Source organism: Pongo abelii, chromosome 14 (assembly GCF_028885655.2).
Source record: "Pongo abelii isolate AG06213 chromosome 14, NHGRI_mPonAbe1-v2.0_pri, whole genome shotgun sequence".
NCBI classification, from domain to species: domain Eukaryota; kingdom Metazoa; phylum Chordata; class Mammalia; order Primates; family Hominidae; genus Pongo; species Pongo abelii.
Window position 1 is genome coordinate 23,341,490 of NC_071999.2, and position 25,828 is coordinate 23,367,317.

Sequence of the window (25,828 nt, forward strand, 5' to 3'; positions counted from 1 at the left end):
TTCATTTTCACTCTCTTTTCTGTTTATCCTCAGCCTATGACTTTGCCCCTGCTTCCTACAGAAACTAGAAATCATTGTTTAATAAATTCATTCATTTTCTTATTGTCACTAAAAATTGTAACAGCATCCACATGCATCCCTTTTCCTCACCCTCTTCTTCCTGTCACAACGATGGGGAGTCCCTTTTCCTGTCGACGGCTGCACTCTGAATCCCACCTATATTCCTGTACTTCCTTCCCTTCAGGGACCTTGCTCTTCTAGCGATACCCTGTCATGCCTGTATTTTCAGCCTTTGCCTCCTTACATTGTCAGTTAAACATGTTATAACATTATACTCCCAGAAACACAAAAGTATAAGCTCCAAATAATACATATGAAACCATTTTTGTGGAATATCAATGATTAATTTGGCTAGTATGTTAGTGCAAGCTTTTGAAAATATTATTAGAAGCCATTTTCTGTTATTTTATGACTTAGCAAAATTTAAAAGATATCTTATGATTGCCATAAATTCCAGCCTAGTATAATTACAATTTTATCTTTGGGGACACTTTGCAATATCTAAGAAAGCTCTTGAAAAATTTTCATTTTTAAAGTTTTTGTTAATTTAATTGGATTAAAAAAATTGCATGATGGTATGACAAATTTCACAGGGCCCATAATTTATAAAGAACTAATTTAAAAAAATTTAAAGAATTCTAAATAAAATCATTCCCATTGAAAAAAAGTAAGGTGAGAAGCAACCTTAAAAGTTAACGAGTTAGGGAATCATGAAGTGAAGTGGAGTGATGTATTAGTATCTCTGTGAATACGGTTTGAAAAATTATCAGTAATATGACAATATCAGTATTATGATAATAGCTTTCCTTGTTTTAAATTATGATATTTTTGGAACTTTAAAAAACATTGAGAAAGTGATATTTTAAATATACAAGAAGAGCTATGGTTTAAAATTTTGTTGAAAAAATTGTTCTAGAGAGCTTAAATGACTCAGTGTGGCCATCAGGTAAACTGGGATTACTGGGATTAGAAAAAAATCTAATTCAGAAACTTAGATTTTTTTTTTTTTTTTTTTTTTTTGAGACGGAGTCTCACTCCATTGCCCAAGCTGGAGTTCAGTGGCGCAATCTCGGCTCATTGCAACCTCTGCTGCCCGGGTTCAAGCACTTCTCCAAACTCAGCCTTCCAAGTAGCTGGGATTACAGGTGCCTGCCACCTCGCCCGGCTAATTTTTGTATTTTTAGTAGAGACGGGGTTTCACCACATTGACCAGGCTGGTCTTAAACTCCTGACCTCGTGATCCGCCTGCCTCGGCCTTCTAAAGTGCTGGGATACAGACATGAGCCACCGCGCCGGGCCAGATTTTCTTTTTTCTTTCTTTTTTTTTTTTTTTTTGACAGAGTCTCACTCTGTCACCCAGGCTGAAGGGCAGGAGGCACTTAGATTTTCATGCACTCTTCTTCGTTCCTTAAATCTAATCAATCACTGAGCCCTACAATTTTATCTCCTAACTGTGTCTGGAAATCTTTTCTACTTCAAAATCCTTATTGCCACTACACTAGTTCAAGGCTCTTCTTTCTTTCTTTCTTTTTTTGAGACGGAGTCTTGCTCTGTTGCCCAGGCTGGAGTGCAGTGGTGCGATCTCGGCTCACTACAAGCTCAGCCTCCCGGGTTCACGCTATTCTCCTGCCTCAGACTCCCGAGTAGCTGGGACTACAGGTGCCCGCCACCATGCCTGGCTAATTTTTTGTATTTTTAGTAGAGACGGGGTTTCACCATGTTAGCCAGGATGGTCTTGGTCTCCTGACCTCGTGATCCACCGCCTCGACCTTCCAAAGTGCTGGGATTACAGGCGTGAGCCACCGCGCCTGGCCCAAGGCTCTTATTTCTTTTCTGGAATATCTGAATGGTCTTCTCTCTCATAAAACCTATCCTTTACTCAGCTGCCAAAGTGATGGGCACATCTGAACAAAAACCCTTCACGTGGCCTTCTTCAGGGCCTCTCATCACTGGGTTAATCAACAAGCTACCTCTATCTTATGGTGTATAAAACCTTCACACAGGTAAGTTCGTACTTCCCAGCCTCTGTTCTCCTTACCTTATGCTTACTACTTTATCAACTCTACTGCTTCTAATTCCCTTTACAAACCATACACTTTCACGCCTCTACGTCTTTGCTCTTGCTGTGTTATCATTCCCTCAAATGCCTCCTTGCCCAAACCACTTTTGCCTGTTAATCCCGGCTAGTTTGTCAAGATTCAACTTAGTATTTCTTCTAGAAAGCCTTCCCTGATCACCTAGTCCCAACCTTCAACTCAGGGTACACTAAGTGATCTTCTGTGCTACCCAAATACCCTATTTATCTAAGAAAGCACTGACTACAACGTATTTAAATGTTTTTCTGCATCTTTACTAGTTTCCAGAAGGTACTATCCTGAGTGTTTGAGGGGTAATTTGAGACATAATAGCATACATCACATTCAATAAATCTTTATTAAACTAGATTCAGCTGAATAAGATGCAGGTCTCCTGCCTCCCAAGTCAGTGTTTTTCCCCACTATTCTGTACTGCTTTTTGATATCTGTTTTAAGACTTTGGTTAGTGGAGTAGCACAGGGAGGACCAGGCGTACTGTCTCACTATGCATGGCATTATTATCATTGGGAAGATGGTAGACAGGACACTGTATTTTAATGTTTATATTGATCATATAAGGTAAGCATTATTATGTCTACTTTTTAGATAAAGAAATGAGCTTAGGGAGGTTAAATAAGTACTTAAAATTAATGTTAGTATAAAGCTTTACTGGAACATGTCCATGTCTATTTGTTAATGTACTGTTTATGGTTGCTTTCACACTACAACCATGGAGTTATGTAGTTGTGACAGAGACCATATTTGCTCTTTAGGCCTTTGCAGAAAATGTTTGCCAACCCCTGTGCTAGAGAATGAGAGACTACATGAAGCAGAGCTGAGGTGTCCCAGTTGAGACCATCTTAGAAAAGCCAGCAGCCAGCAAACCCATCAGCAGACTGCAAATGCAAGAGTACTGTCAAGATCAGCCAATCCTGTTCCAATCAGGAGAACTGCCCAACCGACTCAAAGACTAATGAAAATAACAAATTGTTGTTGTTTTAAGTTGGGTTGGTTTGTTTTGCCTAAAGAACAACTGACGCTAGGCGCATGGTTCTTTGTTGCAAACATTAAGTTACTAAAAAGAACTACTGTATTCTATGAAACAGATATTACTTTCTATAATAAGGTAGAATATTTTGAGCATACTAATTTTAGTTTCTATTTCATGGGTTTAGTTCTCAGAGATAAATACTATACAGATCCACAAAATCCACAAACAGTATTTTAGTTTTATGATCTGCAGTTCTAGGAAATGAATATATTGTTTCTCTTTATTTCTTACCCATAAAATTTCCCTAAATGAATGTAAATATTTGCATTTACCTTCGAAATTCTTTATAATGAAGTTTTCTTTGTCCTCTTTTTCCAAAGAAACGCATCTGAAGAGTTGTGTTAATTTCAGGTTCTTTCACTATTGCTTCCTATTAAAAAATTACAATAATTTAAAATAATTATAAATAAGAATAAAAATAGAATCTGTAGAGTAGAAATCTTAGAATAATATCCAGAAAGGATTCTTCTTACAGCAACAACAACAACAACAACAACAACAAAAGTTGTAAAAGAGGGATAGAGCCATTCCTTCTGTTATTTTGCATAACACTCCATAACCATCGTTGTTCAAGTAGGCAGTAAACAATAAGGGCTAAAATACTCAAGGTGGACTTCAGCATGAAACAAGATCTTAGATCAGGCCAAAAAAGAAGTTAGAATAGTGAAATAAATGTTACTTCAAAATATGATCTCTAGGCCTTTACTAATGAAGCAGCACTGAGAGAGTTAAAGCAAGAAAGTCTTTGCGCTTTTGTTGAATGTTGGAAATACTTGCAAAACACTTGCTTTTCCTAATTATAAAATCAACAGGTGAGAATTCCATTAAACGTAATGAGTGAAGCAGATTCACACATTCTTTTTTAATTTTTTAATAAAATAACAAAAATAACAAAACTGCTAAAAAAAAAAAAAAACCATCAGCAACCAAACAACAAAAGGGGGTATAAGTTTAAGCCACAATTTTGAAAAAGAGCAGTCAGAGAAACACTAGACTCAGGTGTGGGATAGTCTAGCATGTCTCGTAATCCTACCACCACCCCGAGCCTGCTTCTCAGAATGTCAGATTACTGCCTTAGGAGGAATTCCTTAGGAGGAAGTCATTAAAACCTTCAACTCTGCGATAAGTAGGTTAACAGGGTGAGAAGACAACCCTGAGACAAGTCATGGCAAACTCTTCAGTAGAAGCTCCTGCTTGGAGCTTGGTGGCACTTGAGCAGAGTGAAGAAGGGCTTCAACGGCTTCTTTCAGGGCACTATGTTAAATTGAGGGAATAATCAGAAGCCCACAGGGTGGGATATACCTTGGAGGGTGGAGTGGGCTGTGATCTGGAACATTTTAATAGAATCACAGAGAGAAAGCAGAGTCTAGGTGCTCCAGTAAGGGTTACATTTAGACCAGGGAACTCCCTTCTCTCCTTTAGTAAACAAAATGGTGGAGCAAAATGCAGCACCTGCAGCTCAGGGGAAAAGATAAATTAGTTCTAGATATGGTGAGAAGAGTATTAAGGAGAATCTCATTCGTGCTCTACCAGAGCAGAGAGGGTCTGGATAGAGCATGGGCATGAGGAAAATATAAGGCGTGACAACTATACAAAGGCACTGTAGCAAGAAATAGAAAAAGAACAAATCAGGCAAAAGGCACAAAAACCCAGTCTAGAAGAACTGATAACCCAAGGAACAAATAAGTATTTCTCATGAGACCTTTAAAGAAAATAACTTTTTATTTTGGGATAACTATAGATTTCACACGTAATGGTAAGAAACAATACAAAAAGATCCTCTCTGTCCTTTACTCAGTATCCTCCAATGGTAGCATCTTGCAAAACTATGGTGAAATATCACAACTTGACACAGTCAACCTATAGAACATTCCTTCACCACAAGGATCCCTCATGTTGCTTTTATAGCCACACCAGCTTTCCTCCTGCTCCCACCCTCTTTTTAGCCTCTGACAACAATTAATGAATTCTCCATTTCCATTATGTTGTCATTTCAAACATGTTATATAAATAGAATCATACAGTTTGTAACTTTTAGGTACTGGCATTTTTTTTTTGTTTTCTCAGCATAATTCTCTGGAGATTCATTCAGGTTGTTGTATCTTTTGCCATATCAATTGTGTTTCTTTTTATTGCAGAGCAGTATTTCATGGTAATGGAGCCCCACAGTTTATTCAACAAAAGATATCTAGATTGTTTCCAGTTTGGGCTGGATGCTGCCCAACTGAGCTGCTAAGAACATTTGTGTACAGGTTTTGTATGAACACAGGTTTTAATTTCTCTGGGATACAATCCCAGGAGCACAATCACTATTTTCCAGAGTGGTGGTTTTACATTCCCACTAGCAATGAATGATCCAGTTTCTCTGCATCCTTGCAACCATCTGGTGTGTCAGTGGTTTGTTTTTAGTCATTTGGATGGCTGTATATCTCTCTATGGTTTTAATGTGTATTGCACTAATGACTAAAGGTGCTGAGTATCCTTTTATGTGCTAGTTTTTGCCTATTTTCTTTGGAGAAATATTAAAAGTCCTTTGTCCAGTTTTTAATTGGGTTGTTAATCACTTTGTTGTTGAATTGTAAGAAGAGTTCTTTATATATACTGATAGATCCTTATTAGATATGTGAGTTGCAAGTATCTTCTTCCATTATGTTGGTTATCTTTTCATACTCTTGATAGTGTCCTCTGATGAACACAAATTTTTAATTTTCTTTTTTGAGACAGAGTCTCGCTCTGTTGCCCAGGCTGGAGGGCAGTGGCTCGATCTCGGCTCCCTGCGAGCTCCGCCTCCCAGGTTCACACCATTCTCCTGCCTCAGCCTCCTGAGTAGCTGGGACTACGGGCGCCCGCCACCAGGCCCAGCTAATTTTTTTGTATTTTTAGTAGAGACAGGGTTTCACCGTGTTAGCCAGGATGGTCTCAATCTCCTGACCTCGTTATCTGCCAATCTCCGCCTCCCAAAGTGACGAATTTTTAATTTTGATGAAATCCAATATATCTACTTTTTCTTCTGTTGTGATTTTATAGTGTCATTATCTAAGAAATTGTTGCCAAATCCAATGCCATGAAGCTTTGCTCTTATGTTTTCTTCTAAGAGCTCTGTAAGTTTAGCTCTCACATCCATTTGAATTTTTATATATGGTGTGAGATAGGAGTCCAACTTTATTCTTTTACACACAGATATCCAGTTGTACCAGCAACATTTGCTGAAGAGATTTCCTTACTTTCTGAAAATTGTGAATGGTATTATATTTAAAATTTTTGTGTCCCTGGTGTTCACTGACATATACACATGACTGATTTTTGTACATTTTTCTTGTACCTAGTGACCTTCCTAAAATCAATTATTAGTTCTAGAAGCTTTGTTTTGTTTTGTGATTTTTTTTTGCAGATTCCCTGGGAGTTTCTACAGAGACAGTGCCATCTACGAAAAGAGACTGTTTCATTTCTTACTTTCCAATCAGTAGGCCTTTTATTTCCTTGTCTTGCCTTACTGGAGTGGCTAGAACTTTCAGCACTGTATTGAACAAGAGTAGCAAGAATGAACATCCTTGCCTTACTCCTGATGTTAGGGGAAAAGAATTCAGTCTTTCATCAATAAGCATGTTAGCTGTAGGTTTTTTGTAGATGCTCTTTACCAAGTTCAATGCCCACCTCCCTGCCCTATTTGTTTTAAATGAGTGCTTTTAAAAAAACTAGGGGCTGGGCACGGTAGCTCACACCTGTAATCCCAGCAATTTGGGAGGCCGAAGCAGGCGGATCACCTGAGGTCAGGAGTTTGAGACCAGCCTGACCAACATGGTGAAACCCTGTCTCTACTAAATACAAAAAATTAGCTGGGTGTGGGTGGCATGTGCCTGTAATCCCAGCTACTTGGGAGGCAGAGGCAGGAGAATCACTTGAACTGGGGAGGTGGAGGCTGCAGTGAGCCGAGATCACACCACTGCACTCTAGCCTGGGAGACTGAGTGAGACTCTGTCTCAAAAAAAAAAAAAAAAAAAAAAAAAAAAAGACATCTTTACATATATTAAGTTAAAAAAGAAGAGTGTAGAACAATGTAGAGTATATTACTGCTTATATTAAAACAGAAAAAATAATATAGATGTATCTATTTACTTCTTTACATGTATACTTATATACGCACAAAATCTCTCTGGAAGAATACACAAGAAACTGAAAGTACTAATTGCCCAGGGAGGAGAACTGTGTGAATGGGAGGGAAATTCTGCTCTACCTACATACTCCTGTGCACCACCTGAAGTTAGGAACATGTAAATATAGCACATATATTTAATACAGTCATGTATTGCTGAGAAATGCATTGTTAAGTGATTGTCACTGTGCGAACATCAGAGTGTACTTACACAAACCTAGATAGTATACCCCACCACACACCTCTGCTATAAAGTATAGCCTATTGTTCAGACCACCACGTATATGCAGTCTATTGTTGACTGAAAAGTTATGTGGTGCATGACTGTATTAAAAAAATTAAATTGCTGATACCAAATCTATTGGTACCTATTGGGAATATCTGAACAAACAAAATAGAGTAGCTATTATTAATATCAATTGTTTGGAAATCATCTGTACATACCTGATATCCAGTTTCATTAGTTTTCACTGTCATCAAGTCATCTTGTTTACTTATGATCTTCTGCAGCTAAAAAGATTGCAAACATGAGTTTACATGTGTGCCTACCAGATTTTTCAAAACAACCTAAAAAATAGATGCCAACTTATTGTTATAAAACATATACTAGTTATTTGCTAAATATTAACTTTTTTTTTTTTTTTTTTTTTTTTTTTTTTTTTTTTTGAGACGGAGTCTTGCTCTGTCGCCCAGGCTGGAGTGCAGTGGCGCAATCTCGGCTCACTGCAAGTTCTGCCTCCCAGGTTCACGCCATTCTCCTGCCTCAGCCTCCCAAGTAGCTGGGACTACAGGCGCCCGCCACCACTCCCAGCTAATTTTTTTTTTTTTTTTTGTATTTTTAGTAGAGACGGGGTTTCACCGTGTTAGCCAGGATGGTCTCGATCTCCTGACTTTGTGATCCGCCTGCCTCGGCCTCCCAAAGTGTTGGGATTACAGGCGTGAGCCACCACCTTAAATTCTTTCTAATCATAACTCCTATTATCTTTTTCTCTTAGACAATGCAAGAATCAAAAGATAAAAGAGATAACAAAGTATTAACATTATTATTACTACAATCTTCTACTGAGAAAGCTAGCTTACTTAATAGATACATGTTCTTAGGCAGCACTCTATAAGAACTTCAAGATTATGCTTTCAAGATAATTTTTATTCATAATTAGTTGTATCACTAGTTTATGGTGACATTTTCAAGTATATAGTTTTTTGTTTTTTTTTTTTTTTTTGAGACGGAGTCTTGCTCTGTCACCCAGGCTGGAGTGCAGTGGCACGATCCCTGCTCACTGCAAGCTCCGCCTCCCGGGTTCACGCCATTCTCCTGCCTCAGCCTCCTGAGTAGCTGGGACTACAGGCACCCGCCACCATGCCTGGCTAATTCTTTTGTATTTTTAGTAGAGACGGGGTTTCACCGTGTTAGCCAGGATGGTCTTGATCTCCTGACCTCGTGATCCACATGCCTCGGCCTCCCAAAGTACTGGAATTACAGGCTTGAGCCACCGTGCCCGGCCAATAGTTTTTAAAAAGCTATTTATATCATACACATAGTCTTCCTTTTCCCTTTATGCATTTATAAAGCATTAAAATAATTTAAAGACTTAACATTTCTACCAATTAGGACACTGTAAATAGTACTTTGAAATTGAGTACATTAAAAAACCTACCTGCCTTTCAGAATCAATTGTATCAATCCTCATATGGAAAGCAAATTTAAAAAAGAAAGCATTTTAAAAGAATCAGATGTAGACAAAATCCCAAACTATGGATTCAAATCAATTAGGAGACACATCTCTATCCATTTTTTTCTGGGCTATTTAACAGTTTGAAAACTGCTGCAATTAATTCCGTATTAATTATTTTGAATTTAGCTATTTCTATTATGTTTGTTTTAGGCAAGTGGTTTACTTCTAGTTCTCTAAATCTCTCAGTCAGTTTTCAATGCCCCCCTTTCCCCTACTTAATTATTTTCGGGAAAAAAGTTTATATTTATTTTACCTTTTATTTTTAAAGTTGACAATCAAATGGTATAATGCCAAGTTCAATATCCAAACATTTCTCCCTGTGCTTATTCCCTTGGAACCTCTTAAAAATTTTTATTACAGAAAATTTCAAACTTAAGTAAAATGAACAGAATTCTACAATAAGTCACCATATAAACACTATTAATCTTCAATAATTATCAGTATTCTGCCATTCCTGGCTCATCTATACCTCTACCTGCTCCCTGTTCCCCTCCCAATTATTATTTACAGCTCTTCAGGAAAAAATACATATATTAAAATGTACAAATATCAGCCATACAATTTTGACAAAGTTTCTTTGTGTCTCTTCCCAGTCAATCCTGGCTTCTCTTTTATTCTTGTTCCCACAGAGACAGTTCTGATTTTTTTCCCCACCTAAATTAGTTTCCCCTAGTTTAGAAATTCAAATAAATGAAATTAAATAGTATGTATTCTTTTGTGTCCGCCTTCTTTCACTCAGCATAATGGTCTTGAGAGTCACCCATGTTGTTTGCCTGACAGTAGTCTGTTGCCATTTATTGTTGTGTTTTATTACATTTTATGAATATACCACTCTTTATTCATTCACCTGTTGATAGGTGTTTTCATGGCTCCAGTTTTTGGCTACTGTGAATCAAAATGCCACAAACATCTTTTACAACTCAATTTTGTGGATGTGGCTTTTAATTTCTCTTGGATAAACACGTAGGAGATAACAAATCTGTTTAACTTTATAAGAAACTGCCAAACTATCTTCCAAAGTGAATTCTGGTTTCTTCATATTCTCACCAACATTTGATGTGACCAGTCTTTTTAATTTTGGTCATTCTCTTGAGTGTAGTAGTATGTCATTGTGGTTTTAACTTGCATTTCCCTGACAACTCACGTAAAAGGCATCTATATTTATTTAAAAATAACTCTAGCAGGTGTATTTAGTATGATAAAACTATAATGCTACTATATTAAGTATGCAGTCCTTCCCACCAATATGAAAGCAACGTGAAATGAAAAGACCACCTAAGGAGCAACCGATAATAGGAAACAGACCTGTCATTAATCTACTGTTTAGAGAGATTGCACTAAAACCCTGGCATGCATCCCACATAAGCACATGTACCACTGATCAAGGTAAAGATTAAATGGATTAACCATTACTGGCTTTGATCACAGTTGCTATTTTTTGTTATTAGCTGACAGAGAACAGCTCACACAGACAGTTGCTATTTTACGAGTTCTTGGGATAAAGAAGTAAGCAATACACTTACCAACACAGTTTTCAGATCTGAATGTTAATAAAACATGAATATTCACAAAACACAAAAGTAACAAACTGAGGCAATCTGTATTTTAGGACATCTTCACAAGGCTTTTATTACCATACTTCATTATTACTTTTACATTTGCTACTCAAATAACTTTGTTACATTTATGTTTTAGGTATTAAAGTGATTCTCATTACTTTTCTAGTATATATATGGTAGGGAGAGCAATAAATAAAATCTACTAGGAAAACATTTAGATAAGCTAAGATAAATCCCTGCCTTTTAAATATGCTTTTTTGATGCGAAAAGAACTATTTGGTTCTTTGAAGAAAATCTCAAATATAAGATGCTACATACGGCCAGGCACGGTGGCTCAAGCCTGTAATCCCAGCACTTTGGGAGGCTGATGCGGGTGGATCACCTGAGGTCAGGAGTTCGAGACCAGCCTGGCCAACATGGTGAAACCCTGTCTCTAACTAAAAATACAAAAAATTAGCTGGGCACAGTGGGACATGCCTGTAATCCCAGCTACTCGAGAGGCTGAGGCAGAAGAATCGCTGGAGCCCGGGAGGCGGAGGTTGCAGCGAGCTGAGATCGTGCCACTGTACCACTCCAGCCTGGGTGACAGAGCGAGGCTCCATCTACACACACGCATGGACGCACGCACACATGCACGCACGCACACACACACACACTACATACTTAGGTTTACTAATACAAAGACCATGGAAGTGAAAAAACTATTCAAATAATTAATGTAAATGTAGTTTTTCCTCTTCAATGCTGTTTTTTTTTAAAATGACATGCTGTATCACGCTCTATGGGTAATCAACTTTAGTGGTTCATTTCTATGATCAGCACAAAGAACCTTCTTTCATGTTTACAATGGTGACCTTTATACACTTAAAAACAAAATCAATGATGTATCCTTACATATTCTTTTGGATATTTTCTTAATTCATGAGGTAATCACCCAACAATTTTCCAACATTTATGGAGATATCTGTGGTATTCAGAAATTGTTCCATAAATTCAGCATGTTAAGCTATTGTGTGAAAAAATGTATTTGAAAAAATTTTAAAGTAGGTATGCATAACACATTCAGGAGTAGAGGCTGTAGGTACAATAAGGACTGTATGGTAAAAGGTACATCAGTGTAGCTCTGTGAAAACAACAACAACAATATGCCTTCTATTGCCTTTTTTCATGTTCAGTTTCATGCTCAGGATCTCCTTTGTCTACGGACTTTGTGATTTGGCCACATATCACTAAACATTACCACAGTGCATCAAAAGTTTGGTGCTGATGAGTATGACGCCCACTATTATTATCAGGGGCTCTGCTATGCCCACTTTATAAAATCGCTTCCAGCTTTACTATTCTTGGATGTGTGTACAGTGGGTCCAGTACTTCCAAGATTTGGCTCTGTGTACCTTGTAACTCCCAGGAATAAAAACAGAAATAAAATCCGCCCAGGTCTGAAAGGATTATGGTAAATGCAAATTCTCACAGCTTAACTAACCTAATAGAATTTCACTTATTTAGGTATATGGCCTTTTCATACAAATTACCTCCCTACGAATAATAATACTTTTAAATCTATCCATTTCTTGTCCCCGAGGTAGAGTGAAGTAGCTGGATGGTATCTTGTGACTTATGGCACTGGTATTTCAGGTCCCACTTGTGCAAACACATTTCCTTCAAATATTTATTTGAGATATTCGATTAAGTCCTCAAATATCTCAAATGAATATTTTTATCTACTGCTACCAGTTTTGAAGTTCTATTCACTCCTCTTCAGCCTTTTGCTCTGTGGTGTCGGTCCCCACGACTCTTTTGAAACTGCTCTGTAATGGTTCCTACTGACCTACACAATTTCAGGGGCTCTCTACTCAGTCCCTACCTAGCTGCCCACTTTTTATTCTTGAGTTCGGTGTCTTTTTTACTATTTTTATTATTTTTTTTGAGACAGAGTTTCGCTTGCAATGGCGCAATCTCGGCTCACTACAACCTCTGCTTCCTGGGTTCAAATGATTTTCCTGTCTCAGCCTCCTGAGTAGCTGAGATTACAAGCATGCGCCACCACACCCGGCTAATTTTTTGTATTTTTAGTAGAGACGGGGTTTCTCCATGTTGGTCACGCTGGTCTCAAACTGCTGACCTCAGGTGATCCGCCCGCCTCAGCCTCCCAAAGGGCTGGGATTAGAGGCGTGAGCTACTGTGGCCAGCCCCGAGAGTTCACTGCTTTTAAACACTCCCTCTCCCATTGCTCTTGTCTTCCTCACACTCCACTATCCTGCACTCTCTGGGCTCTTTGGTACTCTGCTCACTGTTCTGCTCCTTCTCAGCTTCATTTCTTGGCTTCTCAGCCTCAGTTTGACCTCATAAACGAAACACTGCTCCCCAAGTCTCTGGTCTTATCCCTTTTCACTCTATTTCTTCCCCTTTGGGGTCATATACTTTCAGAACTTAATTATCACCCCTATGAGGATGTTCCCCAGTCCTGGCTACATTACTGATCTCCAGTTGCTTGCTATTCTTGTCCGTCTGTAGGCATGGCCATTCAGTTGCTCAAGCCCAACATTTCCAAGCTCAGAATCAGGATCTTTCTCAACTCAGGCCTCCGAAGAATTCTTCAAATGAGGAGGGCTGACACTGAGGAAGGAGCAGGGGCTCTAGAACAAGATGGATTTGGAATCAATTTGTATACAGTAAAATGTACCCCTTTAAAATGCAGTTTTTGCTTTCAGGATCATGCACTGGACGAGTTTTCACAAATTTATACACCAATGTAACCACCACTCCAAAGAAGATCTAAAATATTTCCAGTACTCCAGAAAGTTCTCTCATTTCTCTTTGCAGTCAATTCCTGACTCTCTCCTGGCCTCAGGGAACCAGTGATCTGCTTTTAGTAGGTAAGTCCCCTTTTCTAAAATTTCAAATAAATGTAATCGTACAGCATGTATTCATCCATGTTGCTGCATTTATCAGTGGTTTGTTCCTTTTTACTGTTAAGTAGTATTCTATTGTATGGATCCTATCTGTTTATCCACTCACTTGATGAACACTTTGGTTGTTTCTAGTTTTGGCTATCGTGAATAAAGCAACTATGCATATTAATATACAGGTCTTGGGTGAATGTGTTTTCTTGACTAAGTAAAAGTGGAATTGCTAGGTCATATGCCAAGGATATATTTTATTTTAAAAGAAGCTACCAATTTTGTTTTCTAACATTTGTGTACCATTTTATTCCCACCAGCAATGTAAGAAGTTCATTTGCTTCATATCACAAAGGCTTTAAAAAAAAATGTCGTAAGTCATTTATGTACATGCCTAATTTGTCATTTACGTAAGTACTCATTAATTCATCAAGAGGGATAGCTAGTATGTGCTAAGCACTATGCCATATATATATCTATGTTTTCTTTTCTCCATAAAGCACTGCAATCGATTAAAAACACTTAACTCTAACTGGCACGTATCGAACTGGTTGATGTGCATTGAGGTTTTTTTTTTATTTTTTTTAATATTAGCACCAAATTTTCGGGAACAGAATAAAATTTACTTGTTGGGTGTTCTAGAGTTACATCTTAGAAAATACCATTTAAACACGTTTTCAGCTCTTCAAATATTAGCCTTAGAGCAAATTCCTGGAAAATTTGCACCAATTTATAACTATTGCAGCATTTTCATTTTTTCCCAATTCTTTATGAAGGCTTAAGTTTTTATTATGTCTATTCTTTTTGTATATCTTTAATAATTTTTAGTATAATTTTAGCATATCAACACATATTCTTAAAAATATATATATCCTATGTAACTCTTCTTATCGTATTATTTGCTGAAATCATAAAAATGTAACCCTAAAAAACAGATGCTTATGCTTACTTCCCTTTTTGGAATCTTATGCTCTGTTCACTTATTGGTGTCCTTATGGTTGTATTATAGAAAATTTAATATTTTTGAATGTCCAAATAATTTCCTAATAGTTCATATGTAAACAATGAATACAATTTTGATTTTAATGGAAATGTAAAATTATCACACAAACATCCAGGTATTTTATGATAAACCTAAAATAATTAGCATCTACTTACCTTAAAAAATTCCCTTTTTTCAATCATCTCATTACCATCTGTATCCAGCATTTTAAAAGCAACATGAAATCCAGAATGGGGTTCTGCAGTGAAGTGAAAAATGAATATTTAAATGTTGATGAAAAGCAAGTTATTTGTAGATACATACATCTTCAAATTTGACATACACTAGCAGAAACTGTATAAGTGCCTACACAGAAAAATAATGATTTCTTATAACAATTCCAAAGGCTGATATTTGGTGTTATGGCTTTGTTCCCTGCCTTCTCCAACACCCTTTCCATAGGTGCTGCTGCTCTGCTAGTAAGTGTTCTCCCTTTCAATGCAAAATTAGTTTGTAGGCTTAATTTATTTCTTTAGCTGTACTAGGGGCTTTTCTATATTCTTACAGTACCTTGGTTATTTTCAAATTAATGATTACTTTTTATTTCCCTTTCTCAGAGTACTTAAACAACAACAACAACAACAACGTATTTTGCAATCATTTTAGACTTATGGAAATTTTGTAAAGATAGTACAAACAGTCCACAGAGTCCTCTAATTTTTCTTTTCTTCTGAGACATGGTCTCACCTGTCACCCAGGCTGGAGTGCAGTAGTGTGATCACAGCTCACTGAAGCCTCAAGCTCCTGGGCTCAAGCAATCCTCCTAACTTAGCCTCGACAAGTAGTTGGGACTACAGGTGTGCACCATCACACCTCGCAAATTTTTAATTTTTTTTGTAGAGATGGGGTTTTACCATGTTGCCCAAGCTGGTCTCAAACTCCTGGGCTCAAGCTAAAGTGCTGGGTTGAGCCCCTACACCTGCTCTTCCTCTAATGTTAACATCTTACATAACCACAGTACATTTATAAAGACTAAGAAATTAACATGGCACAGCATTATGAACTACACTATCGACTTTATCTGGGTTTTATGTTTTTTCACTAATGCTGTTTTCCCATTCTAGGATTAAATATAAGATACCATGTTGTATTTAGCTGTCATGTCTCCTGAATCTTCTCTAATCTGTATCAGTGTCTTAGTCTTTCCTTGTTTTCCATGACCTTCACACTTTGAAGAGTACTGGTCAGGAATTTTGTATAATGTCAAATAAGCATTTTTAAAGCCTAGACTACCACTATGATTCTCTAGTTCAACAAACTTCCTATTAAAGAGACAAAGCTATGGGCTGCTATACTGCACAAGAGGTAGAAGAGACCCAAAGAGATAACCTAATCCAACATTATCATTTTGCAGATATAGAAACTAAGGCATCAATAATGTTTTTAATGAGAAAGACATAAATGCCAAACTTTTAAAATCCTGTTTGGTAAGAACAGAGAATTCCACATGATCACTGAGAAAAACTGTGGGATACTTACTAGTGAGGATTGTAAGCAAGAAAAGATACTCAGTATATGAAATTAGCCCTGAAAGAGATAAAAACATACCGGAAAATAAGCTTTAGATGGTTTAGAATATACAGAGACATTAACATTGAAATTTCACCTAATTAAACAATAATTTTACTTTAAATTACCTCTCTTTGATACAGTGGAAAATTTTTATAATAGTTGAAGTGGAGGCCTAATACTTAAAAAAAGAAACTGTTTCATCAGGTACTATTACTAGTAAGGAGGTTGTGATGGTTGGTTTTAAGTGTCAGTTTGACTGTGTCACAGACTGAACATCTTGAGTATCCAGATTAAACATCATTTCTGGGTGTGTCTGTGAGATTAGCATTTAAATTGGTAGACTCGGTAACGCAGGCTGTCCTCCCCAGTGTGGGTGGGCATTATCCACTCTGTTGAACAAAAAGCGGAGGAAGGAGAAATTCACCCTTTTTTTCTGCCTCACTTCTTGAGCTGGAACATCTTAACTTCTACCCTCAGATGGGTTTACACCATTGGCTCCCCTGGTTCTCAGGCTTCCATCACATGGACTGAATTACACCACCAGCTTTCCTGGGTCTACAGCTTGCAGATGGCAGATCATGGGACTTCTGTACCTCCATAATTGCATGAGCCAGTTCTTCACAGCCAACCTCTATCTAAATCTCCTATTGGTTCTGTTTCTCTGGAGAACATTGACTAATACAGAAGAATCGAGCTGGCTCGCAAATAACAGGCATCCACTACAAGTTTTATTTACATGGCACTTTATGGAACTTCTACTTAAATTTTTACTATTCATAACATCTCAAGTGAAGCAAATTTATAAATTCAGTAGAATAACAGAGACTTGGGATATACTGAGAGTCAAATTACATTATTTAAAATGTAGTAATTAGTTCTTTGTAGCAGTAACTTGATTTTTCCTTTGGGAAATCATTCTTTGTCAGTCTCAAATTTGCAGTTTGGGTAGGATGACCCTATCTTTGCCTCTGCAAGTAAATGCTAATTGGCTGAAGCCAATCACTGCATCTCTGTGGAACTGATGCAGGGATGGGCAAGTAGCTCAGGCCCAAGCTAATAACGAGGTTGCACTAGTCTGGCTCCAGGGACTGGTTCAGGGATGGGCTCACACCTAAGTTGGGCCACTCAGAGTAGTACAGCAGGATTTCTGATGCAAATGCTGGATCACTGACTTTCACATTTTTATTTTGTGCTGGGCTTTGGTGATGTGAGAATGTTATTCTCAGGAACGTGAGGCAATGGAGAGAGTGCCTGGAACTGCCAGAGGCCAGTATTTAGAGCACGAGAATGTAGCCAATCTTTAATTGCCAGATCCAGAAAATGAATATGGTGATGTTTGAGCCCTGGATGAAGTTGGGTTTGAAGCTAACTCTGTCTAGTCACTAAACTTTCTTGCTTGCTCAAGTACATTGTGTCAGGTTTTAGGCTGCTTACATAGAAACAATATCTCAAAAACCATGGCTTCCTGATAAGCTAAAAAACAATTGTTCCCTCAGGATCAAAAGATTGGTATAATAGCAAAATGCACAATTAACAATTAAAAACACTTTTTTAATCATGGAAAACTTCAATCATATGCAACAACAGAGAGAATAATATGATGAATAATTATATATAATTATATTAAATAACACAACGAAACTCAGTGCCAATAATTATCAATTCATGGCAGTTCTTGCTTTATCTATATTCCTTTTCACTCCCTACCTCCCACTGGATTATTTTGAAACAAAACCCACATATACATATCATTTCATAGTAAAAAATTCAGCCTGTATATCTAAAAAAAACCTCCCTGCCAGATAGTTACCACACCTTAAAAAGTATCAATAATTCCTTAACATCTTCAAATTCAAATCAGCATTATCAATTTTCCTGTTTTAGACAAGTTTTCAAGTGTGTTCAAATGAGCATCCAAAGAAAAGTCCTTACATTGCACTTGGTGAGTAGGTCTCTTAAATCACCTGTTTTTAAATATTGTGGTAAAATAAACATAACATACAATTTACCGTTTAAACCATTTTTAAGTTTGGTAGCATTAAGTACATTCACACCGTTGTACAACCGTCATTAGAAATTTTTCATCATGCTAAACAGAAACACTGTACACATTAAATGTTAACTCCTGAATCCCACCACCTACTCCTGCCTCTAGCCCCTGTAACCTCTATTCCACTTTCTGTCTCTGTGAAGTTGCCTATTCTATCTAGGTACCTAAGATGAATTATACGACATTTGTCCTTTTGTGACTTGCTTATTTCACTTGGCATAATGTTTTAAAGGTTCATTCATACTGCAGCATATGTCAGCATATCCTTCCTTTTTAAGGCTGAATAATATTCCATTGTACCTATATACCACATTTTGTTTATCCACTCACCTGCTGATGGACATTTGGGGTGTTTCTACCATGTGGCTCCTGTGAATAATGCAGCTACAAATATTGGTGTACAAATATTTATCTGAGCCCCTGCTTTCATTTCTTTTGGGTATATACCCAGAAGCAGAACTGCTGCATCATACGGTAATGCTGTTTAATTTAAATTTTTTTTTTTTTTTTTTGAGATGGAGTCTTGCTCTGTCGCCCAGGCTGGAGTGCAGTGGTGCCATCTCGGCTCACTGCAAGCTCTGCCTCCCAGGTTCACGCCATTCTCCTGCCTCAGCCTCCCGAGTAGCTGGGACTACAGGTGCCCGCCACCATGCCCAGCTAATTTTTTGTATTTTTAGTAGAGACGGGGTTTCACCATGTTAGCCAGGATGATCTCGATCTCCTGACCTCGTGATCTGCCTGCCTTGGCCTCCCAAAGTGCTGGGATTACAGGCATGAGCCACCGTGCCTGGCCAATGCTGTTTAATTTTTGAGGAATCGCCCTACCTTTTCCACAGCAGCTGTGGAAATACAAATTTCCACCAAATTTCTCCACATCCTCAACACTTGTACTTTCTGCATTTTTTTTTAACTGCCAACCTAATGAATGTGACGTGATATCTCATTGTGGTTTTGATTTGCATTTCCCTGATGATTAGTGACATTGAGTACCTTTTCATGTGCTTTTCATGTGTATATCTTATTCTGAGAAATTTCTATTTGAGTCCTTTTCCCATTAAGAAACGTTTTGTATAGTTCTTTACATATTCTGGTTATTATCCCTTATTATATATATGAATATATACGATTTGAAAATATTTTCTCCCATTTGTGGATCTTTTTTTCACTCTCTTGACAGTGTTCTTTGATTCACAAATGTTCTTAATTTTGATGTAGTCTAATTTATTTATTTATTTTTGAACAAGGTGTCACTCTGTTTCCCGGGCTGGAGTGCAGTGGCACAGTAGTGGCTCACTGCAGCCTTGACCTCCCAGGTTCAAGCGATCCTCCCCACCTCTCAGCCTCCTGAGAAGCTGGGACCACAGGCATGTGCCACTACGTCCAGCTAATTAAAATACTTTTTTTTTTTGGTAGAGACAGGGTCTTCCTATGTTGCCCTGGCTGGTCTTGAATTCCTGGGCTCAAGTGATCCTCCTGCCTCAGCCTCCCAAAGTGCTGGGACTGCAGGTGTGACCCACTGTGCCCAGCCTTCCTGTCTCTTATGTCTCTCTTAATATATAGGTTTTCTCCCTTGTCTTTTTTGCCCCTACCTTTCAATTTAATTGTTGAAAAAGGTGGTCATTTGTCCTATAAAATTTCCAATAGTCTATAAAATTCTGATGACTGTATGTCCTTGGTATCATTTCACATGTTCCTCTACCTTCTGTATTTTCTACAAACGGTACTTAAATCCAGATGTGTGCTAAGATTCAGGTTTGATTTTGACAAGAATTCTTCACAGATGGTGTTGTATACTTCCATCAGGAGGCCAAAACGCAGATGTTTACAGAAAATACTAGATACCATAGAGAGATACGAATAGTAAGAGTTACAAGAGTTTAGAAAAATGTGCAGGCATTTCCGGAGTTTAGATAATCAAAGATGTCACAGAGGAAGTAATTGTAACAGTAATCTTCGAATGATTGGTAAAAATTTTAATTAAGCGGATGTGGTATAAATGGGAAAGCTATTTAAGACTGAATATGAAAACTGCAAAGTGATTGTCTGAAATAACGCTCATGTGGAAGCAGCAATGGGAAAAAAACCTACTATGGTAGTTCCGACAGGAAGAATAAAGAGCTGCAGAGGATGATGACAGTGGGAATGTATTTACCCTTCTGTGCAGGACACCATACCCTAATGGCTCCCAAGCAAATAGAGGAGGGAGTCAGGGCCAAAGGTAGTTCAGAGCAAGGAAAGCAAAAATGGTATTATTAGATGATTCCATGTTTTAACTATAAGTAAATATTTTAAATGTTTTCAATGGCTTCCTTTTTTTGAATTACCAACTTTTTGTTGTTTCTATTTTGGAGCAGGTGTACTTTTCTTTAACAAAAAGACTATAGTATGCTTTCAGATTTTCTTTTGCTTTAAACTATTTAGTCCTTCTATAAAGGCAGAATAAATTAAATGTGTTTTGTCATATCTTGTACCTGGGAGAAGTGCTCTAATGTTAGCTGAAAGATCAAAGTATTTCATTCTTTGGCAGCCTTAAGAATTTTTCTCATTTTCAAAGGAATATGGCAATGTGAAAAAAATGGCCAAACCTCTAGACTCCACTGGGCTTGGTGCCAAAAGGAGATCTTGCTTTTCTTCTCTTTAGACACAGGTACAGGTCCTTTATGCAAGCAGAACTTTTTGAAAAAGAAAATTCCAGGGTCTTTCTTTGAAATACTGACTTAAATAAAAAGCTTGAATAATCACAGAATTGAGACAGTATAAAAACCGTACCTTTCACTCTCAAGGTGGGTTATAAATAAACAAGGTAGTTCTACAACAGCATTCTAGGCATTTGCCCTCTGAAAATGTTTTTAAAGAAAACTGACACATGAGAATATTGACAGGAGAAACAGCTTAATATATATTTGTTATATCTAATTGTAAAGTAAATGCTGTTAAATGGCAATGATTCAAAACTGCATTAGGACAGTATTTTAAATAATTTATGTTTAAAAGTTTGTTAAAGAATCTCTTAAGAGAGGCACTAGGAGAAACGAGTAAGTTCTGATTTTTTCCCCTCTTCACGTCAGACAACCAATATGTTGGCCTTGTAAACAAGGTTTGAGGGAGGCGCATCTCACTCATCAATGTGAAAACCTAGTCATCACACTTAAGATGAATAAATTCTGTCAGTTACAATGCTTATCTAGAAATATTAAGATGGAACCATTCTAAAATATGATCTGCTGTTAAGTACAATTTTGTGAATCCTGTTTTCCAAAGAGATTGGATTATCCCACCTATTGCAAGAATATATCTTACAACATATCTCATAATTTATATTCAGTATATTTTTGAGGATGGTATTAAAATTATGCTCAGTTTAAAACATATATATATATAATAACCTACAACTTCTTCTTCCTTATAATAATACATGTTGGTAAATTATTTTCTTATTTTAGGAATGTACTACCTTTTGCTAGTTACGATAGAGTATAAATTTTGATAGTTCTTATATGTGGTAAAATGGAATATTTCAAAGGGTCCCAAGTATAACTAAGTTTTACATTGTTTTTCTTCAAATAACTATTAACAGCAACAGTGAAGTATATCTTTAAAAAGTGTATCTTCTGAATCTCTTATAAAATAAATATTTACATTAGTGTTTTTTTCTTTAAGTTGGAAATGTACATGTCAACTCACGTATTTCAGAGAACTAAAAAGTAACTGTTGTCTTTCCTCAAGATGTTTCCCTATTGCACTTATAAGCACTTTTTTCCTATACTATCAGATCACAATCAACATTACAGACAAGATATAAAAAAGTCTCAGCCCTTCCACTGTATTGGGCTTCCTCGCAATTTAATAAACAATTCTACTGTTCTCTGTTCAGTCAAAAACAATTTATTAAGCATACACCACGTGCTAGCCATTGTGCTTAGACCTCACAAGTTTACAAAGGGCCTTTTCCCTCAAGGAATTTATATTCTAAGTTAGCAGATGACACATAAACCAGCAATTATAATAAAATGTGGTGAGAAAGAATATATAAAGAATGATGAGAATGCAGGGGAGGGAACAATTCTTTCTACTGAAGAAGTTAAAAACGATTCCCAGAAGAAGTGAAGCTTGCGCTAATTCTCCAGTGAGCAGAAGGCTGGGAGAAGGTGGTGAGTCAGAGAGTAGAGGGAGAGAGAGAACGGCACAGGCAAAGGGAAGAGCGTGTGCAAAAGCATGAAAGCGTGAACAGACGTGGCACACTGCAGAATGGCAAGAGAGAGCAGCAGGGAAGCTTGTGCAGGGCACAGGACACAAAGGGCTTATATACACCAAACTAAGGAAGTTAGATTTTATTTATTAAGTGACAAAGTTACTTGATCTGTTTCCTATTCTCTAGAGGTGGGGAGAAGAGAAGATGAATTCGATAAATACTTAGGTAAAATTGGAAAGACTTTGTGTTCGATTGAATATGAACGGTGGGAGGGGCAAAAAGAGAGAGAAAGGGTTTTAAGATATTTCTTGGGTTTGGGTGAGTTAGATGAAAGCTGTTACTACCAAATGAGATCAAGAATACAGGAAGTGTTGGTTTAGGGGTAAGATGGTGAGTGCAGTTTGGCATATTCTGAATCCAAGGTAACTGAGAGAGATCCAAAACCAGGTGTCTGGCAGCTGGTTTGTATATACACAGATGGCTGAGGCTCAGGAGTGTAGCCTGGGCTGGAAGCAATGAAAGAGATTTGGGAGTCATCTCATGAACGCTAAAACCAAGGAGGCTGAAGAAAAGTAGTAAGTGAAGGACAAAATTCTATGAAGTGCCAGTGTTTAATAGGCAGGAGGTGGAAGAGGGCCAACGACAGAGAGAAAGACTAGGGACAGTGTGGTTTCAGAGAAATCAAGAGGACTTATGACACAAAGATTTGCCTAATAACAGATCTTTTGTTGACATGATCTCAGGCACTGTGTCAGAAGTTTCATGTAAGTCACTGTAACCTTGAAGTAGATATTATCATCTCTATTTTACAGATGAAGTAGGCTTTAAAGCAGCTCATAAACCACAAGCTACACAGGAGCTGGGAGACTCTATATATATTTAGCCTGTGAAGGCTTCTCACAATTAGGACACTCTTCTTCCAGCTAGAATGTGGTACAGTAGATGTGTTGGAGGGATGGAGAAGGGGAAGGATCAGGGTTGAGACCCCAGTCAGAGTGGGATAAAAGTACAGAGAAGCCTAAGTATAGAAAAGTCTAAGTTAAGGGTGGCCAGCATTTGGATGAATGGTGAGAGAGCAGATCTTACACCTTGCCCTTTCATGATACTTCTAACTCTTCCTAATTCTGTAACTCTCCAGTTCTGCCTCATCTTTTACTTGCCAATTGCGTAATTTTCTTGTCATCCTTAAGCTACATCTTACAGTCCTGATTTCCCTGCCAGTCCTTTATGAATGTAGGAATGTAAGTTGATTTTCCTCCCACAGCCACTGCATGTACATTTTAAAAATTTATCTTTGACTCTGTAATGAATGCTATGTATATTCTCTATCCTTACAGCCATTTACTGTTTCTGGTTCCTCTTAAAGCCTCCTTCCCTCACCCCTTCCCCTCTCATCATGCTCATTCCTCTATTTCTCGTATGAATATCCTCATAGACTTTGCCTAAGGGGGGAAAATCCTTCCTATTTTTCTAATAGTTCATCACTAAGGTCTTTCTCCCAATCATCCGAAATACTGGGTCTTAACGCTCCCTCAAAAAAAAAAAAAAAAAAAATCCTGGAAGTATATGATTAATGCTGTTGTTCATTCTGAGAACATAAATAGTCCTCCAGCTATGTAAATAACAAAGAAAGAAAACTATCTAATGAGGAAAATGTGTGTGCAGGCTGATGAATTTATCTCCTTGATAGTTAGAAAGATTATCTACTATGTCTCTCTGAAAGTTAAAAAAATAAAAATAAGTTACTGGGGTGGCCGCTGAGGGAGTCGGGGAGGCTGCGCAAGGTGGCGAACCCAGGCAGCCAGAGCAGCCCCCGCCCCAGCCGTACCCACCACCACCCCAGCAGCAGCACGAGGAAGAGATGGCGGCCGAGGCCAGCTAAGCCATGGTGTCCCCCATGGACGACAGGTTTCTGAGCCTGGACTCACCCTCCTACATCTTGTACAGCAACAGAGCAGAATGGGCTGATACAGATCTAGTGCCGCAGAAGGATGGCCCCAATCCTGTGGTCCAGATCATTTACAGTGACAAATACACACTCTGGAAATGATTAAACTAGTACCACATAATGAAAGTGCCTGCAACTATTTGAAAGGGATTTTGCAGGATCGTGGTCTTTCCAAATATCCTAATTTGTTAAGTCAATTAATTACTTGATTTACAACCAAGTCATAGTTCCCCCTACCTAATTGCCTTTCTTGTGGATATCTATGAAGACATGCTAGAAAACCAGTGTGACAAAAAGGAAGACATTCTTAATAAAGCATTAGAGTTATGTGAGATCCTAGCTCAAGAAAAGGACACTATAAGAAAGGAACATTGGAGATAGATTGGAAGATCCCTTCAAAGCAAACACGGCACAGAAAATGACTCACCAACAAATGTACAGCAATAACACCATCCAGAAGAACTTGATGGAATGCTTTTATTTTTTATTAAGGGACCCTGCAGGAGTTTAAAACGAGAGTGGTCCTTCCCTTTGCCTGTGGTGTCAAAGTGTATCACACAGGTATTGCTTTTCAACAAGAACTGATGCTCCTTGGGTGCTGCTGCCACTCAGACTAGCTCTAAGTAATGTGATTCTTCTAAAGCAAAGTCATTGGATGGGAGGAGGAAGAAAAAGTCCCATAAAGGAACTTTTGTAGTCTTATCAACATGTAATCAAATCCCTAAGCATCAACTCCTCCCTCAGTAGTACACGTGTCAAGATTTGTAGCAGTAATAACTGCAGGTCATTTGTATGTAATGGATATGAGTTAGCTGAAGTTTGGTTCAGTAAGCAGGGAATACAGTGGTTCCATCAGAGCTGGTCTGCACACTCACATTATCTTGCTATCACTGTAACCAACTAATGCCAAAAGAACGGTTTTGTAATAAAAGCATAGCTGTATCTAAAAACAAAAACAAACAAACAAAAAAAGTTACCGATAATCTGTCTCAGTATCCTCTAAAAACAAGTACCTATTTTTTCTCCCTTATGGCACAGAGGCAGCAAAGCTGGTAAAGAAATACTACAATCCTTCTGGAGACCAGAACCCTGACTTCCGGATATGACTACAATCTAACAGGATTCTCTGATGCAGACTAGCAGGAGGTATGAACACCCCTCCCAAGTCTTCCTCTGCCAATATGAAAAGCTGCTCCACAAATCTTGCCCCTATACGTAGAGGCTGAATGAAGAGAACACTGATCTCAATTTCAAGAAGAAACTAAAGAACATCTACAGATTCTTCTTCTATCTGAAGAGTCAAAACCGCAATAACTTTCTACCTTGTCTTCAAATCTCATTGTCACTTTCAAAACTTCCATTAACCCATTTCATATAATCTCCACTACCATTTGCTATCTTCTTCATACCAAGAAAATAAAATGTTTGCTTACTGCTCTTTGAAATTCCAACTCTTTTCATACTTATGCCTCAAAAATATTACTTGTCAATAAAAAGAAAAAAATCTTACTTGTCATTTGCCAAGTACTCTCCCAATTTTCTCCAAAGTT

The 25,828-nt window shown here is 37.7% G+C and overlaps 1 protein-coding gene and 1 non-coding gene across 2 annotated transcripts in view; both read right to left on the reverse strand.

Moving 5' to 3' along the window:
• The window catches only part of MICU2 (mitochondrial calcium uptake 2), a 112,752-nt gene that overhangs the window by 13,848 nt on the left and 73,076 nt on the right, over positions 1-25,828 (reverse strand). The window contains exons 5-8 of the mRNA XM_024230994.3: positions 16,056-16,103; positions 14,693-14,775; positions 7,784-7,849; positions 3,459-3,556 (exon numbers count right to left, since the gene is read on the reverse strand). Of these exons, the coding sequence (XP_024086762.1) occupies positions 3,459-3,556; positions 7,784-7,849; positions 14,693-14,775; positions 16,056-16,103 (295 nt within the window). The remainder of the gene's footprint in view (positions 1-3,458; positions 3,557-7,783; positions 7,850-14,692; positions 14,776-16,055; positions 16,104-25,828) is intronic.
• LOC112128668 (small nucleolar RNA U13) lies at positions 21,201-21,301 on the reverse strand. The gene has a single exon (XR_002911157.1). It is a non-coding gene; the product is annotated as a small nucleolar RNA U13 (small nucleolar RNA).